A 20139-nucleotide genomic window follows, 5' to 3' on the forward strand; every position below is an offset into this window, starting at 1 on the left:
TCGCCCTTGGCTTAACACATTTATAGATCGTGGGTCTGCAACCATTTATTAATGCCATGGTAGATTGTCGATTTGCACCCATACATTAACGTTGTTGATCCGAGGGCGAATCCGTCATTGCATAAACGACCCTATCCGTTTCCACCCGCTTTCCGCTCTCGGCCCTCCAGCGCGTATAAATCCACCACGACCCAAACCACAGGCGCACGCGCTCATTTCCCTCCCTCTCCACACGCTCGCTTGCGCTTCTTTTTCCTCCCTGGTCCTACCATCCCTCCCCCGAAGTCGACGGTAGACGTGGTGGTAGTAGGCACAATGGCGAGACCCACTTCGCGCGCGTACCTCCACTTCGCGCAGGCGCCGCACGGCGTCGTCGTGCCGACGGGCCCGGCTGCCGCGGGCGAGGAGTTCGACGAGTCGGACATCTGGGGCGCGTTCGCCCCGAGCGCCGCGCCTGCCGAGCCGGCGAGGGCGCGCCCGTTTCTGGCCGCGCAGAAGGCGCCGGCGCCGGATGGCAGGGCCGCGCACGGGTCTCTGCCGGTGAAGATCCCGGACTGGTCCAAGATCCTGGGCCACGCGTACCGGCCTGGCTACCACTACGGCAGGCGGCGCTGGGGACTGGGAGCTCGACGACGACGAGGATTCCGTGGACCTGGTGCCGCCCCACGAGCTGGCGGGGCGGCGCCGCGCCGCGTCGCTGTCGCTGTCGATGAACGGGGTCGTCGGCAGGACGCTCAAGGTCCGGGACGCGGTGTGGAAGCGGACCACCGGGTTTCAGGACTGATGACTGGAGAGTGGAGACGACGACGACGACTTGGATGGCGCGGACGCCATTTTGCACTCCTAGCTGTGCTTCGCATTTGACAGAGGAATTTCGTTTAGCTTTCGATGATCGGGACTAGCTAGCTAGTTACTTTGTTGCTTCAGGTAGTGAGTGGTGCAGGTAGTTGATGGATGCTGTCTTTTAGTGAGAGTTTCTGCTTGTAGCAGCGTTTTAGTCACCCCTTTTGCTGTGGGGCAATTCGATTTAGTTGTGTTTCTCGCCTCGCGCGGTAAGCCTTTGGCAATGCCATTGAGGAGATGAGGAGGTCTAGGTCTAGGTCTAGGTTTGTATTTGTATCGATCATTGATTGTTCATCGTTGCATTTGCTAGTGAATCATATTTGTGTTTTCGAACAATGAACAGAATGCAGCACTAGCAGGTGATCTGACGTCGTGTATGAGCTATAGCTAGCTAGCAGTGACATTGCGTTTCTGGTAGAGCGTATATCATGCAATGCGAGCGATCAATTCGGTGTCGTTATCCGCGGACAGTAAAACTGACTTGTCCTTGTCGTGGCGCGGATTAATGTACTCGTGAGACGGTTGTTTCGATATGTTTCTCTTCAACTTCAAGTGCGTGTGTTGTCCTCATTCGTCCCCGCAGTGCAGTGTGCAGTGATAACAGCGCTTGCTTACCTTACCAGGGAAACTCACCTCTTGCTGGAGTCGTCGTATAGTTGTAGCTAGCGTGTACTGTAGAACAGTGCTGTATCATCCTCGAGTCATCATCACCTTGACCGTGTTTAAATTTCCTCCGCGCGGTCAGGGCACTGACTAACTGTGGCTCCAGCTCCACGCACGGCGCCACAAATATCAGGTTTAACACAATCTTGGCGTGATGGGTTACGTTACTGAATACTGCAGGCCGTTCGAAGTCGAAACCAGCTGGACTAGCTGGAATGAGCGAGGACGCCCTCAGCGTGAACAAAAAGGCAATCCAATCTTAATTACAACCCCGGCCTAGCTAGCTAACACGGTGGAAGAACACAACGTAATTCATCGATCTCAAAGTTCATGAGGTGCAGGTTTGCAACCAGTCGAGTGTCAACACACACATGCATACTGTATGTGTGGTGTATATGTACATACCCACCACAGGTCTCTAGAACTGACGCCTTGTTTAGTTCCACCCCAAATTCCCAAAAAGTGCTACAGTACCTGTCACATCGAATGTTTGCGGCCCGTGCATGGAGCATTAAATGTAGACGAAAAAAAACTAATTGCACAGTTTGGTGGGAAATTGCGAGACGAACGTTTTGAACCTAATTAGTCCATGATTGAACACTAATTGCCAAATAAAAACGAAAGTGCTACAGTAGCCCCAAATTCCAACTTCCTGAAACTAAACACGCGCTGAAGCAATTTCCAGCAGCGCGCGGGGTTACCGAGGCTAACAAAAAAATAATCAATTAATTCCATGCAAAGTAAACAGCCGCAGTACAACCGACGACGAACATTACTTTACTGCATGCGCGTGCGCAGCTCCGACTCACAGCACGCCTCAACGTACACATCTAACGGCGTGTTTAGTTTCAGGAAGTTGGAATTTTAGGCTACTGTAGCACTTTCGTTTTTATTTGGCAATTAGTGTTCAAACATGGACTAATTAGGCTCAAAACGTTCGTCTCGCAATTTTCCACCAAACTGTGTAATTAGTTTTTTTTTCATCTACATTTAATGCTCCATGTACAGGCCGCAAACATTCGATGTGATGGCTACTGTAGCATTTTTTGGGATTTTGGGTTAGAACTAAACATGGGCTAATTATTATATTCAGCATGGAACCAATGATTACATTATATTCGACGGGATAGATGATCCGATCCTCCTGCAGATCTCTGTGCTGTAACTGAATGATGTTATGGAAGGCCGGGGCGATCTGCCCTCGAACTCTATCCACACAAAAAAAAAGAGCCAGCTGCAAAATACTTAGATGACGCTAGCGGTCAAACGTAGTGGAGTGCGTGGTGGAGTGCACAATCATTCACTGTTCCAGCTTTCATGCATGACTGTGTTCCAGCGTACGTACGTTAAGCTTGCTTAGCTAGCCCCTTGGCAGGATGTAGTCCACGTCCACCGGGTGCGCGTCCGGGCGTCATCACCATCTAGGCCACCACACTCATCTCTCCAAACCAGCCTCCTCTCTTCTTTCTGTTACACAAAGGACAATTGATGCTCCCACCCTTCCAAATTATATAATGTTTCGGCTTTTCTAGATTCATAGTTTTGCTACGCACCTAGATATATATTGTGTCCAGATACAAAGTAAAACATATGTATCTCGAAATGCCAAAACGGCTTATAATTGAGAACAGAGAGTGGTACATGCCAACGAGTTACTACGAATCTTGTTGGACAGTTAGAGTATGTTTCTAGAGGAATATTATTAGAAGATTTGGGGGGGGGGGGGGGGGGTTCTATATTGTAGTTTGCTATATAAATGGCACCACAGACGCTTTGTGTTTGTGTACTCATATTAGATGATTTTTCGATTTGAACGACGCTGCTTATGAAGTTGTACATTGTTGAGTCTTTTCTTTATAAATTGTAGTTTGTCGATTGTTAGTTTCTTTGTTTTAGTAGTTGCTCGACCCCTTAGAAGTTGATGTCGTCGCTTACTCATTGTATTGTAAAGCCTGAGCTTTTTCTTTTTTAATATAAATAATCAACAGTTCTTTGAATTGGGTCATAAAAAAGTTTATTGATTCACACCCGCTGCATAATTAATGAACCTACAGATGATTGTTAGTCCATGCACGAGTTAGTTAAAACAGTTGTAAAATGTCAGATTCGATTTAACGAACTTGTAGATTGTAGGTTTCACCCTTGGCTTCATGCATTTACAGATTGTCGATTTGCATCAGTTTATTAATGCCATAGTAAATTGTCGGTTTGCACCAATTCATTAACGCCTTGTGGTAGATTGTCAGTTTCCATATTGAGAACTTGTAGATTGCCGGTTCAGATATATTGCTTAACAAATTCACAGCTTGTCGTTTCACCCTCTTACGACAAAGGCTATCTTGCTAGTCCATTTGTACATTTTTTATTTGCAAATTGTCGGATTCCATTTAACGAACTTGTAGCTTGTCGGTTTTCGCCCTAGGCTTAACACATTTATAGATTGTGGGTTTGCAACCATTTATTAACGCCATGGTAGATTGTCGGTTTGCACCCATACATTAAAGACTTGCGGTAGATTGTCGGTTTCCATTTGACAACTTGTCGATAGTCAGTTCACATACATTGCTTAACAAATTTGCAGTTTGTCGTTTCACCCTCTTACAACAAATACTATCTTGCTTGTTCATTTGTACATTATTTCTTGCATGTGCTCAATGTCATCGAGGGGGAGGCAGTCGATGGGCCTATGTGCAAGCATGTGTGCTTAGGACAATGCGGTGGGATACAGTGTCCAAACGACCATACATGACCATCATTTGGACAATATTATTAGATGCTTTACTGGCTATAATATCATATTTTATAGTTGAGGGGTCATGCAATCAACCCTTGATAAGTTATGGGGTTATATAGACTTTTTAATATGTCACGTCATCAAAACCACCTTCAAAACTGCTTCAAGGGGTTATTTAGACGGTTTTCAATAGTTTGAGGGCAAGAATACCTGGTTTTATAGGTGAATGAGTGAAGTAGACAACCACCAATATTTGAGGGGGTTAAGTAGACTTTTTCCTTTACAGTTTGCAACCATTTATTAACGACATGGTATATTGTCGGTTTGCACCTATTCTTTGACGTCTTACGGTAGATTGAAGGTTTCCATTTTTAGAACTTATGTAGATTGTTGGTTCACATATATTGCTTAACAAATTTGTAGTTTGTCGTTTCACCCTGTTATGACAAAGACTATCTTACTTGTCCATTTGTACAATTTTTCTTTGCAAATTGTCCGATTCCATTTAACAAACTTATAAATTGTTGGTTTCCTCCCTTTGCTTAACGCATTTACAGATTGTTGGTTTGCAACCATTCATTAACGCCATTTGATGAATACATAACACTGGGGTTACCTAAATCCTTGGGTTAGCATCATGACAGTACGATTAACTCCTGACCGACTTTCCTACTCGGCCCAGGGCTCAGGGGCTACACCCAACTGGTGCGCGCACGCGCCCCCACCAAATATCGAGAAATGCTCGCAGGGCTCAAGATAACCTGGGCGATGGGCAGTCTCATCGTTCACAAAAGGCGCAATTTGGCTGAACTAGCAACACGACTCTCCCCCTGAGAATCTAGGGGCTCCCTAGGAGCTCGACGCAGGCCTCCCTAAAGTGTCAGCGCCGATGCCCATGACTAACTGAAGGTGGTTCTACTGCAATGGGCCCACGTCCAATTGTCCTTACCAACTCTCAGCATATGCGACGATGCTGGGAATCTTCTGATAAGCATTAGGAGATTGAGACACGAACAGAGTTGCAGCACCCATGGACCTAGCAGAGCGTTGTCCCCTTGCTCTCGTGAGGCTTTGTCTCAACCACTCCTGGCAAGGGGTCAAGCCTGGGGCGTGACAGCAATGCGATAGGGGGAACATGCAGTCACTTTGCCTCAAGGAAGAGATGAGGGTGTGGGTCGGGCACTGTGTTAGTCTCTCCTAGGGGGGGCTTCTCCTTCATTGGCAAACGACGGACACCTAAGAGAAGAGCAGACCCAGGGGAGACACAACGACATCTCTAGGATCTGATGATCGGCTCCAGACCTCTGCAAGCGACATCAGGGATGGGTCCAACACTATCGGCTAGGACCACAAAGGAGGCTTCTCATTCGTTGGCAAGCGACGGACACCATGAGAAGAGCAGACCCGGGGGAGACACAAGCACCTATACGATCGGCTCTAGACATTTGCAAGCGACATTAGGGATCGGTCCAGCACTATCGGCTAGCACCACAAAGGAGACAACGTCGGACGCCCACTTGCCAACCAAGGAAGCTACCAAACCCAACTCCTTGTACTCCTCTCGCCCCTCAAGAGATATAGGTTAGGGTAGAGGCTCCTATGGACAGCAAGAGATCGATTTGACCCAATCCAAGAAAGAAACCCTAGACCAGAACTAGCTATTGCTCCCCTACCATATCTCTCTCTATATGTGTGTGTGTTTGTGTCCGCGCATGTGTGTGTAAGAACTCGCTTGAGCATTCTAACATAAGAACTCGTTGCTGAACCTAGGGCTCATAAGCCCAAACTAGGATAAACATTTCGTGTCTTGAGTGCTAACCACCAAAGTCCCACACATCGACCCACTAATCAATCCTCTAATTACTAGTTGTGGTTACGAACCCATGACACCATGGTATTGTCGGTTTACACCCATTCAGTAATGCCTTGGTAGATTGTCGGTTTCCATTTTGAGAATTTTTAGATTGCCGGTTCACAAATATTGGTTAAAAATTTTGCAGTTTGACCTGTCACCCTCTTACGATAATAAAGACTATCTCTCTTATCCATCTGTACATTTTTCTTTGCAAATTGTCGGGTTCCATTTAATGAATATGTAGATTGTCAGTTTTTGCCTTTTTAGTGCCTTGGTAGATTATCGTTTTGCATCCATTCGTTAATGCTTAGTAGATTATCAATTTCCTTTTTGGAACTTGTAGACTGACGGTTCACATACATTGGTTAACAAATTTGTAGTTTGTCATTTCACCCTTTTACAACATAGACTATCTTACTTGTCCATTTGCTCATCTTGTCCTTGCAAATTGTTGGATTCCATTTAGCGAACTTGTAGATTATCGGTTTTTAACGCATTCATATATATCGGTTAACAAATTTGTAGTTTATCATTTCGCTCTCTTACGACAAATTAAAGACTATCTTGCTTGTCCATTTGCACATTTTTTTTCTTTGCAAATTTGTAGATTGTCTGTTTTCGCCTGTTGCTTAATTCATTTACAAAATTGTCAATTTGCAAACATTTAATAGCACCTTGGTAGATTGTCGATTTGCATCCATTCATGCGCATAGATTGTTGGTTTCCATTTTGGGAACTTGTAGACTATTGATTCACATATATTGGTTAACAAATTTGCATGCAGTTTGTTGTTTCGCCCTTTTCCGAGAAAGACACTCTTGCTTGTCCATTTACACATTTTTCTTTGCAATTTTGTTCGCTCTTGTCTGAATGAAATTGTGATTGTCAATTTGCACTAGTTGTGTCCCAAGTATGTTCACTTCATTATGTGTAGATTCTAATGGTGGGCAAGGTACAGTGAATGTTGTGGCTGCATGCTACAAAGTTTGTCGCAAAAGCAAGATGTAGGAAAAAACATAGTTTGGGAAGTAGGCTTTGGTCGACATTTTCCGGTACTATCTTTTTTTTCTAAAACTATGCTGTTTTAGTTTTTTTTAAGGAAATATTTTTTTCACTTTGGCCAAGTTTATATGAATGAATATATTAACAATTATAATAATACCAACTAAATGCCCTAGCCTGGCTGTCCAGACATTTTATGGTGAATTTAATATAAACTTAATTTTTTATTATGGATGTTGGTGTATTTGTTTAATAAACTAGATCAAAATAAAAGAAATTTAACTTAGAAAAAAAACTAACGGCCAACATTTTAGAATGGAGAGTATCAACGAATTCCACAGGGGAGGCCTTATGGTGGGGATGTCTTAGGACTTTGTTATGTCTGGAGTAGTATAAAGTTTAAAATCTCGGGATTTGTCCACATTAAAAGAGGTCCTATTATATTACTATGTATCAAGAGCATTTTGTCTCTTAGAGCAAGGCTAATACGACACTTGTTGCTAGATGTATGAATCCTTACAGTTCAATTCTTAGCCTACTCATATAATAGTTAGCTCTTCACAATTAATATATAGGTCCACTTATTTCTCTCACAAAACTTCCATAATCTCTTCGTTTCTCTTTCTTCCATCTAAGCATTCAGCCAGCTTACATCCTGCTATTATAATTGATCTTAGCTAGATTAATAGAGCCAATCTAATTTATATCCATATAGCCTTTTATCATACTAAATACTTGCTTGACTCTAAAAAAACGATTTTGTACAACTTCTTATGAATACAGATATTTCCTATTTCTAATTGAGTGGTGTGCCCGATATTTTTATTTTCATAATTAGAAAAAAATGGTGGCACATATTTGAGGTGATGCCTTTTTATGTTGAGCCCAAACTAGAAATGACACAAGTATTAAGTGCACCTCGAGAATTGCAGAAAATATTCCAACAAAAAAACGAATTGATAGAACATGTGATCATATATATACTTTTTTTTGAGGAAGTGATCATATATACTTGAGCATGCAAAATATAAGCTTGAACAAAAACTTGTGCGGGGAGAAACATCAAGAGAAATCATTGAGTAAATAGTTGGCACAAATAGGAAAGTACTCGGATTCATCATGCCAGTAAGGATAAACTAGATCATAACCATAAACGACACACATAGGAAGTACTCGGATTCCACGGAAAGCGAGCAGTCTGGGTACAGCTGACGAACACAAGCTAGCTGCTGCCCTAATCGATCGGAATCACAACACACCAGAACAGCTAAATTATTATCCAAACATCCAGACGATTAATCAACTGAGAAACATGAACGACGAAATAAGAAACTAATAATTATTCTTAGACGGGATGATCCTCCTGCAGATCTAGGCCTGGCTCCCTCCTTGTGCTGCTGCTGCCCTTGATTATTACTCATCTTCCACTGAAGGTGGCGTTGCCGCCTGGCTCGTGCCTCCGGTCTCCTTCTCGGCGTCGTCCAGGTCCTTGAGGAATCCCTTGATGGTCTCCTCCAGATCCTTGTAGCGCTCCCCTATTTCTGCCGGCAGCGGGGCGACCAGCTTCTTTGTTTCAGATTTTTTCTGAGAGAAGCAAGGAAGATCCAGAGACAAATTAGTAGATTATATACTCAGTTGCAGCGTTGCCTCCGTATATATGGTTTAGCTTAGAGCATCTGGTTCACAGACCGCTGGAAAGTCAAAAAAAAAAAAAAAACAAGAAGATTATGATTTGCCTACCTGCGGCTCGGAGCTTTCCATGTTCTTCCCCGTAGGAAACAGAATCTCCAGCTTCTCTAGCTAGCAGCACTGGGAGCTGCGTGTGCATGGCACAGAGAAACACATATGAAGATTTAGAATTCTCAATTCTTTGTCGTTCTCTTGAAGTCGTACTATTAATTATTCAATCAACCGTAGTGAAGCAGATTTTAATTAAATGACCAACCAGCCGATGATTATCTTGTTTGCCCACAGGATCTCCGGCACGGATGAATCGATCACTCACCAGTGTTGCCGACCACGACTATCGTTGTCTGATCACACACTATAGCTAGGGGTAGAAGAAAGGACGGAGAACAGAGCACACACACAGCACAAGCACCAGCGTTGGCCGGAGCTCTGCAGAGAAGATGGCAAAACTGAACTCGTTCTCTTTATTGAGTTGCAGTGGCAAACTATATATACAACTCTATCCATCTAGTCCTAGTACAGCTGTCATTCTGCTACAGTGACTAGATATGACAGCAGGACTGACTCTGGCGCCTGCTCCTACTGTGGCTACAGTGCGGCAGGTGAACAGTTCGGCGCCTGCCCCTGCTGTGGCTACAGTACCACAGCAGGTTACCTTTTCGGCGCCGCCTTCCTCTGCCGTCACTACTACAGAAATGAGATCTAGTCCCAGTTGGGAACTAGCTCTACTCCCGGTTTCCCAACCAGGACTAGCAATCCGGGGCTAAAGGTGTTGTTCTTTAGTCCCGGTTTGCCACAACCGGGACTAAAGATTCTCCCAGCTTTAAAAAAAATAATGTCTCCCACCGCTGCGCCCTGTGAGATTCGAACCCAAGACCTCATGCACTGCCTCGCGCGTAGCTTACCACCCCACCTACACAGCACATCTAACAATGGATGTGATGCTTTCCTTTTGAACTAACCCATCCGGGGACCTTTAGTCCCGGTTGGTGTTGCCAACCGGGACTAAATGGTTCTTTAGTCCGGGTTAGTGTTACCACCCGAGACTAAAGGGTCTACCTTTAGTCTGGGTTGGTATTACCAACCGGGACTAAAGGTTGGAGGACTTTTAGTCCCGGTTTAGCCGTTGGGCAGGGACCTTTAGTCTCAGTTGGAGACACCAACCGGGACTAAAGGCCTTCTAGTCCCGGGGGCAAAAAATGCCGAGGCTAATGCCAAATTGGGACATCATTCTAAAGTCTGTTCTCTAGTAGTGCGTGTGTTCACACAAGGAAGCAGTAGATTATTCAACAAATCTTTCCCTAATTCTACTGCTAACCCTTGAACCCCTTCCATGCCGATCATCTCCTTCAGCTCCGTGAACCGAAGAAGACCGAGCGGCTTGGTGAGGACGTCCGCGAGTTGCCGACTAGTTTCGACGAACTCGATGACGATCTGCCCTCCATCGACACAGTCCCTGAGGAAGTGGAACTTGACGTCGGTGTGCTTGCTCCGGTCGTGGAGAACCAGATTTTTCGCGAGGGCGATGGCGGGCTGGTTGTCCACCATTAGTGCTAGTGGGTGAGCTTCCACACCGGTCAGCTCGCCCAGCAGCCGGCGCAGCCACACAACTTGGCACGCCACTGTGGCCACCGCCACGTACTCTGCTTCATACGTACACAGCGCCACCACCTTCTGTTTCAGCGACATCCATGAGATTGGAGTCCGACCCGAGAAAAACGAGCATGCCAGAGGTGCTCCTCCATCCATCAATGTCCCCCGCCATGTTAGCATCGCTAAACACAGTGAGCTGTAGCCTACTTTTGCCGGTCTTGGGGAAGACGATCCCCTGATCCACCAGTCCCCTTGATATAGCGCCGTAGCCGCTTAACTATAGCCCAGTGATCCTCTCTAGGATCCTCCATGAAGCGGCTGACGTAGCCCACGGCGAACGCAATGTCCGGCCTCGTGTGGACTAGGTACCGCAGACCGCCAATGATGCTCCGGTAGAGTGTTGCATCTACCTTCACCAGTGGTACTGGCCTTCGTTAGTTTTAGTCGCTCCTCCATCTGAGTCACGCACGGCTTGCACTCAGCCATGCCACTCTGCTCCAACAGCTTCGAGGCGTACGCGCTCTGACCGAGCAGTGAGCACCTCCTTCTCCTGTCTCACCTCAATGCCGAGGTAGTAGGAGAGCGCACCAAGATCGCTCATTCGAAAATGAGCCGCCATCTCACGCTTGAAGCTATCGATGTCCTCCGCACAGCGCGCCAGTGACGATCAAGTCATCCACATACACGCCGACGATGAGCTCCTCCTTCCCCGTCGCCGCGTGTAGAGCGTGTGCTCGGTTGCGCACCAGTGTGAATCCAAGCTCGCCCAACGTGGAGTCAAGCTTGGCGTTCCACGCTCGTGGGGCCTACCGCAGCCCGTAGATCGCCTTACGCAGTCGGAGCACCCTGTGCTCCACTCCCTTGATGGCGAAATCCAAAGGTTGTCTGACGAAGACCGTCTCCGCCAGCTCGCCATTGAGGAAGGTCAATTTTATGTCTAGGTGATGGACACGCCAGTCCTTCATTGCTACCAAGGCCAGTAGCAGTCGGACGGACTCCATGCGCGCTACCGGCGCAAAGACTTCCTCAAAGTCGATGCCCTCGCGCTGGACAAAGCCTCGGGCGATGAGTCGCGCCTTGTGCTTGACACTGGCGCCGTGCTCGTCTCGCTTGACCTTGTACACCCACTTCAGGCCGATCGGACGGCATCCTGGAGGTGGATCGACGAGCTCCCAAGTTTCGTTTTCATCGATCGCCTTCATCTCCTCCAGCATCGCCAATTTCCATCGTGCTCGGCTAGCGCGAACGTGGGTGGTTCCTCTGCACTGACGAGAAGCAGCTCTGGGTCATTGAGCAGCCTACCCGCCAGGCCTGAGGGCCCTGTGCCACCGACAATGTCATCCAGCCTGTGGAACCGCACCTCCTCACCTTCGTGGAAGGCATCCACGAACTCTGTGATGTCACTTGGAGGTGAGGCGAACTCGATTGGCATCGATGGAGTTCCCTATTTCGATGGAGTTCCCTATTCCATCGGAGTGGTCTACACAGCACCTGGAGTGCTCGGCACCCTAGCTGCAGTGCTCGGCACTACTCCTGGACCGCTCGTCACCACTCTTGGAGTGGTCTGCACCCCTCCCAGAGTGCTCAGGCACCCGTCTTGCAGTGGTCGGTACCACTGCAAGACCCCTTGGCTCTGCTATGGGGGTGTTCGGCACCCGTCCTAGAGTGGTCGACACCACTGCAGGACCTCCTGGCTCCACTCCTGGAGTGCTCGGCACCTCCCCTAGGAGTGCTTGGCTCTGTCGCTAGAGTGCTTGGCTCTGTCGCTGGAGTGCTCGGCACCCCTCCCGGAGTGCTCGGCACCTCTTCTCCAGCGTCTCCACCACCATGGATGACCAAGTGCTCAACGATGAAGGTGCTGGTGAAGCCACCAGCTTCCCCCATGCTCGGACTGTTTCCAGTCCTAGGCCACCTTCTCAGTCGAACACGACGTCGCGCGAGACAAGCACCTTGCCTCCGTGTGGGTCGTAGAGCCGGTACGCCTTGGTACCTTCCACATAGCCTAGGAACACCATCGGTGTGCTCCTGTCCTCCAGCTTGGTGAGGACCGGCTTCATCTTCCTAACGTGGCTGATGCAGCCGAATGTCCGGAGGAAGGACATGCTTGGCTTGCGCCCATACCAAGCTTCAAACGGCATCTTGCCCTTCAGGGCCTTGGTGGGTGCGCGGTTGAGGATGAACACTGCCGTGGTCACCGCCTCACCCCAGAACCTTGCTAGCATGCTCTTGGCCTTCATCATGGATCGAGCCATGCCTGACCACCGTCTGGTTCCTGCTGCTCCACCATGCCATTCTGCTGTGGCGAGTACGGCCTGGTGTGGTGTTGCACCACACCCTAATTCCAGTGCAGTACGCAGCGAACTCCACCGAAGTGAATTCGCCACCACGATCTGTCCTCAGCACGCGTAGCTTCTTGCCGCTCTCCTGCCTCCAGTGGGCGTCTTGAACTTCTTGATCGTCGTCGCCGCTTCGTCCTTGCTCATCAGGAGTTGCAGCCACATGCAGCAACTACAATCATCCATGAGCAGGAGGAAGTACCGCCAACCACCATTTGTGGCTGGCGTGATTGGCCCATAGAAACCACTGTGGACGAGCTCGAGGGCGTCCATCACGTGATACTTGGCCGCCTTTGGGAGCGGCAGCCTCCTCTGCTTCCCTACCAGGCAGCTGTCACACAGCTCGCCTGCGTGCTCGATGTGGGGCAGCCCTCGGACCATCTTCTCCAGCCGACCAAGCGCGTCGAAGCTGAGATGGCCGAGCCGAGCATGCCACAGCCATGACTCCTCGGTGTGCCTTGCCGCCAGGCACACCGGCTGCTCCACCTTTAAGTCGAGCAGGTACAACTGGTTACGGTACCTCTTCACCTTGGCAAGAAGTCGCTGCTCCCGGTCCCTGATCCTAAGGACTCTGTCCTTGATCAATACCTCGCTACCACGCTCATCTAGCTATCCAATGCTAATGATGCTTGAACGCGGCTACGGGATGTAATATACATCCGTTAACACGAGGTGCTCATCTTTCTAGCACCTGTAGATGATGGTGTCGCGCCCTCGGATAACCACCCTTGAGCCATCACCGAACTTCACCATGTTGGTCACGTCGTCGTCGAGCTCGGAGAAGGCTACCTTAGAGCCCGTCATGTGGTTGCTGGCGCCAGAGTCCAGATACCACCACTGCTCCTGCTCGCCGCCCACACATCTAAGGTGGACTTGGGCACGTGGTTTGTCAAGGTTGATAGCCTTCAGGGCCTTCCTAGGCCCTGCCACCACCATCACCTCTCCCTTCTCCTCGACCTCAACGTCGTGCAGTGCACAGAACGTTGCCATCAGGATAGTGGCCTCATCACCATCATTAGCTTGCACCAGATGAGCCTCAGTCTTCTTCTCCTGCTTACGATTTGGGCACTCCCATGTCTAATGGCCCATCTTCCCGCAGCACCGACAGTCATTGGGGGCGACCTGCTTCTTCTTCTCCGAAGAAGCCTTGCCGCGGCACTTGCCATCGCCACTACAGCTGGAGGAGGTTACGTCCGGAGTTCCTCCGGGCAGCTCACTCCTCCTCTATCAGTAGCAGCTTGCTGCTGTCCTTTGTTGCTATCAACTGCTCTAGATGCTCGTCCACCGCCCGCAGACGGCATGTCCACATCCTCAATAGAGAGGGTGGACAAGTCCAGCATCGTCTCTATGGAGAGAGCGATCTGGATGTACTTTACCGGCACGGAGTGGAGGTACTTGGAGACCGCCTCCTCTTCGTCGATGGTGACGCTGTGGCTCCTCAGCTTGCTGATGAGCGTCTACAGGCGGAGGGAGAAGTCCTCCACGAATTCACCATCCTTGAACTTGAGGTTGGCGTACTCCTGCTTCAGAAGCTGAGCCGTCGCCTTCTTTGCGCGGTCGGAACCGATGCGCATCGCCACAATGGCCTCCCAGGGTCCTTAGCGGAGCTCTTCGCCCCTAACGGCTCCCTGTACTCCGCCGGTACAGCAGCGAGGATAGCCTCCAACTGCTAACATATTGTCTTCTTCATTGTCGGTGCCCTTGTCAACAACATTCAAGAGCCAACGGGCTCTGAGCTTGGCGTTCATGGTCACCACCCACTCTCCATAGTTGGTGCGAGTTAGTGTCGGCCAACTGGTGCCGCTGACCTTCCGCACCATGCGCACAATGACCTCCTGTCGTGGCTGGGCAGCCACAGCAGCTCCGCTGCTTGTCGCCCATCTCCAAACCGTCCGTCATCGCCAGCGGTTAGTCCAGGCACGGTGCTTGTACGGCTCCAGATACCACTTGTTGGCCCACAGGATCTCCGGCACGGGTGAGTCTACCACTCACCAGCGTTGCCGACCACACACTATGGCTAGGGGTAGAAGAAGGGAGGGAGAACAGATCACACACACACACAACACAAAGCACCAGCGTTGGCCGGAGCTCTGCAGAGGAGATAGAAAAACTGAACTCGCTCTCTTTACTGAGTTGCAGTGGCAAACTATATATACAACTCTATCCATCTAGTCCTAGTACAGCTGTCCATACTGCTATAGTGACTAGATGTGACAGCAGGACTGACTCTGGCGCCTGCTCCTGCTGTGGCTACTAGTGCGGCAGGTGAGCCGTTCGGACGCCTGCCCCTGCTGTGGCTACAGTACCATAGCAGGGTACCTTTTCAGCACCGCCTTTCCCTGTCGCGTGTTCACACAAAGAAGCAGTAGATTATTCAACACACCTGCTTGTAAATAATGTCATGTTCCCTGCGGCACTTGGCTACCCTCTTCTTGAAACTATCTTCCAGCGACATCGTAGGGGTTAACTCACTAAGCGCCTATCTCCTAGTTTGTGTTTGAGCCTGTCGCTCACTTCAGGATCTAGCTACTAGGAATTTTGAGGTCACTGGGGCTGGTCCTTTTATAGAGCTAGCTTTACTGTTGGGGTGGGAAGTGTGGCTGACACCCACCACACCCAGCTTGAATTATCTGTTTTTTTATTAATAAAAAACTATCTCATTTTTTATAAAGTACTCTCTCAAAAGGTGTATGGTTTTTCTATGCACCTAGGTATATATTATGTCTAAATACATCATAAAAATATATATATTTAAAAAAGCCAAAAAGACTTTACTTCTTCCGTTGCACCGTTACAAAATTATAAGACATATTGTCTTTTCTAGATACATTGTTTAAGTACATGGCAAAAGCTATGTATCTAGAAAACTAACAATGTATTATTATTTGAAATGGAGGGAGTAAAATTTCGAATAGAGAGGGAGTAGAAGGTATCTTTTTTTCTTTGTGTGATTCTTTAGATGCATAAGACTATAGGAGAACCGCATGCTGTTGTACTACGAAGAGGTAAAAGACTATTTTTTTCTGAGATTAATTAGATCCCTTTTCTATGCAAAAAGATAATTAATCAATACTATATATTGTGAGCCAGCTGCATAACACCCACGTGCCGCTAGCGGTTAAACTAGTGAAGCACTGTACAAGCTAGCATCACACGTACAATTTGAGCTCCCGTGCATGGCTACATGCGCAGGCCTGCAACGTTAAGCTTGCATGGGACGCGCCTTGCATTGGCAGGACCGCAGGATGCTGCAGCCCAACAAACCCACAACGACGGCATGCAGACCCCGGGCGTCACCGCGCACTGCTCCGCGCGAGCGTTGCCGCTCGTCGAAACGGAAGCCTTTTGCCCAGCAAAACCGGGAAAGAGCCGGACCAGAGTTAGGTGAGATGACATGTGTAGAGTAAAATCTTTCGAACGACTCGTAGCGGCAGCGCCTTCTAGATTCTCCGCTCTCCGTTCATGTCGTCCTCTTCTTTGTGTTACAGAAACAATATGTAATGATAGATGAACAACTTAAGTTCATCTAATCAGGTTTTCATGAATCTTGTTGGACTGTTAGGAGATTCCTATAGGGAGCTCATTAGATCAAGATTAAGATTTTTCACATATATTGGAGTTTGCTATTTTTTTTGGACTCTGCATAAACACGTCGTTAAGAGGAGTTAGAAAGAGTTTACAGACCCCTAGGGTGGATCCAAGATCAAGCTATGGCCCGGGTATGAATGAAATTGCTACAGCCTAATCCTTCATCGTTCAAGTAATTTACTATTAATTTAGAGTTAAATGCACCAGAGGTCCATTAACTTGTGAGGAGATTTCGGTTAGGTCCATCAACTTTAAAAGTGGCTTTTTAGGTTCATAAACTTTGTACGCCGTATCACCTAGGTCCATACCTCTCCACGTTGGCTTTTCGTGCTGACGTGGCATGATGCCGTGGCCATGCAGGCCAGCCGCAGCCCCGCGGGCGCGCGAGCAGAAGCCGGTGGACGACGCCGCGCCACCCCACTTTGGAAGCTTGTATCTCTCCATCCAGGCCGAATTAGACTTTGACACTTTAAGCAAAGTTGGAGATCTCACGTAGCTCTACAACATTTGTTACTACCTCTTGTGCCAAAACTAAACGGATTTAGAGTTAAGAGGGAACAAAGATTGATGTTTCCGTGTATTTTTGCGGTAGTATTGGTTACTTCCTCGAGGATGGCCGCGTGCGCTTCGACCTCTCCGACGTGCCTGTCCGTGACCAGCCCGATGGCCCGCTGGCGCCGCAGTGGTACAGGCTCGAGGGCGGCGAGCCCGGCATGGTGACGGGGGACATCATGGTGGCGGTGTGGATCGGCACGCAGGCCGACGACGCGTTCCCGGAGGCGTGGAACACCGACGCGCCGTACGCCGCGTACACGCGCTCCAAGGTGTACCAGTCGCCCAAGCTGCTCGCCGCATGCTCTGCTTGCTGCTTGCTCCGGCGCCCCTGTGCTCTGCTCGAGGCATGGCTGCGCCCCCAGGCGACGGCGAACAAGGCGGCGGTGTTCGTTGTGAGGCCGGGGTCGTCGGCCAAGGACGCTGCCGCGGCGCCCGGGGAGGATCCGAAGAAGAAGCGGCCGTCAGGGTCGCAAGAGCCGGCGGCGCCGAAGCAGCTGCCGGTGGTGCGGTGACGAAGCAGCCGCCGGTCGGCAGCGACGACTTCGTCGAGCCGAGCGCCACGCGCAAGCACATGCTGCCGGTGCGGGACATCCGCGCGGAAACCGAGCCTCAGGACGCCCGCAGTGGCGGCTCGCCCGCGCCCACAGCGGCTGGCCTGTTTTCGCGCCCGTGTGGCAGGGCGATAGCATGCGCGGCAGCAGCGGCGTCGTGTACGTGGCCCACGTGTCCGGGAGCTGCGCCGGTGACGAGAACCGCACGGCGAGCTGCACCTCGCCCATCTTCTTTAGCCCCGACCGCAGCAGCACCAGCAGCGGGTACGACGCCGTGTACGCCCGGTTGCTCTCCAGCGTGGACACACGCACCCGCACCTTCCCGATGCGGTAGTCCTGCCGCTCGTCACCGGGGCCGGCGAACATGCGCCAGTTGTCGAACACGGCGACCGTGAGCACAGTGCACGGGTCGTACACCTACCACGTGTACTGCTCGTTCCACCGTGGGTTGAGGCTGTCGGTAATGGTGCGCGTGCGCACCCACTTCTTGCCGCGTACTTGGTCACGCAGTACGCGTCCGTCGACCCCTTGGCAAGCCGCACGCTCCGATGATGCTGAGCTCCAGCACGCCCACCGGCAGCTTCCACAGTTGCTTCGCCGTCGGCCGGTAGTCGCTGCACACGTGCGCCGCCTCGTCAAGCACGTGGTACCCGCCTTCCAGGCAGAGCCGAAGGTGCAGCCGCCCAGAGTAGAAAGCCGCTCGTCGAGGCGCTGCTCTATGGTGGTCACCGGGATGGTTGCGTGGCCAAGGAGCGCGGGTTCCTTGATCATGGACCGATCCTCCACTAGCACGATGATGTTGTCAGTCGAGCGGCTCGGACGTGACGAACATGAGGTCTTCGGACCACGCGAACGCGGAGCCGCCGCTGCTGGCCACTGACCGTCGTGTCCGCGCCGACTGGAAGCCAAGCTGTATCTTGACACGCACGTCGAACGGCAGCCCCGGTGGCGGGGCCGGGACGCGCAGGTCCTGCGCCTCGATGACGGACGCCCTCAGGTACCAGAGCTTGGGCGACTGGTACACCTTGGAGCGCGTGTACGCGGCAGTACGGCGCGTCGGTGTTCCACGCCTCCGGGAATGCGTCGTTAGGCCTGCGTGCCCGATCCACACCGCCACCATGATGTCCCCCGTCACCATGCCGGGCTCGCCGCCCTCGAGCCTGTACCACTGCGGCGCCAGCGGGCCATCGGGCTGGTCGCGGATAGGCACGTCGGAGAGGTCGAAGCTCACGCCGCCGAGGAAGGCTTCGTTTCTCAATCCTGAAGGAAGTAACCAATACTACCGTAAAAATACACGGAAACATCAATCTTTGTCCCCTCTTAACTCTGAATCCGTTTAGTTTTGGCACAAGAGGTAGTAACAAATGTTGTAGAGCTACGCGAGATCTCCAACTTTGCTTAAAGTGCCAAAGTCTAATTCGGCCTGGTTGAAGAGATACAATGCTTCCAGAGTGGGGTGGCGCGGCGCCGTCCACCGGCTTCTGCTCGCGCGCCCGCAGGGCTGCGGCTGGCCTGCATGGCCACGACATCATGCCACGTCAGCACAAGAAGGCCAACGTGGAGAGGTATGGACATAGGTGATACGGACGTACAAAGTTTATGGACCTAAAAAGCCACTTTAAAAATTGATGGACCTAACCGAAACCTACACATAAGTTAATAGACCTCTGATGCATTTAACTCGTTAATTTATTTGGCCAAGACCCGGGCTGCAGCACGGCGGTGTCCACCACTGCCCATAACCATTAAGCAGTTGCTTATCGAGATTGGAGTAGTAGTTGCATGATGAACTTGTGGATTGTCAATTTGCGTGTCTTATTTGCTTTAGATAACTACTGGTTATTGATTTCCGCTACTTGTATATTGTCGGTTTGAGTATGTTGCTTAACGCATCTGCAGATTGTCGGTTTAGGCCGGTCGTTATTTAACGTATTTGTAGATTGTCGCTTTCAGCGCAGACTACATGTAGATTTGTCGTGTTTTGCGTAAACTTATTAGTCGGTGGTTTGCACCTATTGTGATGAATTTGTAGATATAGTCCTTTTTGCCCCTTACCACAAAAGGCTTAGATTTTGTCAATTTGCGCTCTTTTATCTTAGGTAAACAGGTGTCTACCCATATCTTAACGAAAATGTGAGCCACAATATAATGGCATGCAGACTTGGACGTCACCACATCTCTGCAAGTGTTGACCATGCATCACCGGTTGGAAGGAAAGCTTGCCAACAAAATTATGGGAAGTTGTCTAGTGCCACTGTGCTAGGTGAGATAGCAAGACTAAAGGGTCTGTTTGGTTGCTAGCCACGGTTTGCCACGCCTAAGGTTAGGCGTTTGCCATACCTGTGACTTGCCACATTCTGTGACAAAGTTAGACCGTTTGGTTCATTAGCAAGGCGTGGCAAAAATTACATGGCTATTGTTTGGATGGGTGCCAAAATTACATGGATTGTGGATGGATGCAAAAATTACACAGGTGAAAACAGTAGATTGAAAAATATATATTTTTTGAATGGATATGGATTAGTGTTGAAAAAGTACACAAAATAGCAGTGTGGGACAAATTTAATCATAGTGTTAAGCATACAAATTTAATTGTAGTGCTAAGCATACGCTTAGCCCTCAAATTATAGAGATAAATCACCCCATAGAATAAAGAAATAGATCAGCAATAGTGCGCTACCGGATTCTTCACGGAGAAAGCTGAAAGCCACTTACATGTGGGCCCGCACT

General features: G+C 49.6%; 1 protein-coding gene and 2 pseudogenes across 1 annotated transcript; 1 reads left to right on the top strand and 2 right to left on the bottom strand.

Moving 5' to 3' along the window:
• Positions 1–315: 315 nt before the first annotated feature.
• Positions 316–784, top strand: LOC136463838 (protein S40-4-like; annotated as a pseudogene).
• A 7726-nt stretch (positions 785–8510) lies between these two features.
• Positions 8511–15170, bottom strand: LOC136463839 (uncharacterized). The gene is made up of 4 exons (XM_066462819.1): positions 15095–15170; positions 10968–10975; positions 8838–8897; positions 8511–8681 (listed from the first exon to the last, which is right to left on the bottom strand). Exons 1-4 carry the CDS (start codon positions 15168–15170, stop codon positions 8511–8513), a joined length of 315 nt encoding a protein of 104 aa, XP_066318916.1.
• A 2297-nt stretch (positions 15171–17467) lies between these two features.
• Positions 17468–19765, bottom strand: LOC136465872 (protein QUIRKY-like; annotated as a pseudogene).
• Positions 19766–20139: the final 374 nt, after the last annotated feature.

The sequence above is a fragment of the Miscanthus floridulus genome, chromosome 7, assembly GCF_019320115.1.
Source record: "Miscanthus floridulus cultivar M001 chromosome 7, ASM1932011v1, whole genome shotgun sequence".
NCBI lineage: Eukaryota > Viridiplantae > Streptophyta > Magnoliopsida > Poales > Poaceae > Miscanthus > Miscanthus floridulus.

Excerpts from the sequence above, each read along its gene's own strand:
- LOC136463839 (XM_066462819.1), bottom strand. The coding sequence starts at position 15,170 with ATGTCGCTGGAAGATAGTTTCAAGAAGAGGGTAGCCAAGTGCCGCAGG. Across the intron at positions 8,682-8,837 it reads TGGAAAGCTCCGAGCCGCAG|AAAAAATCTGAAACAAAGAA; the intron begins GTAGGCAAATCA and ends TGCTTCTCTCAG.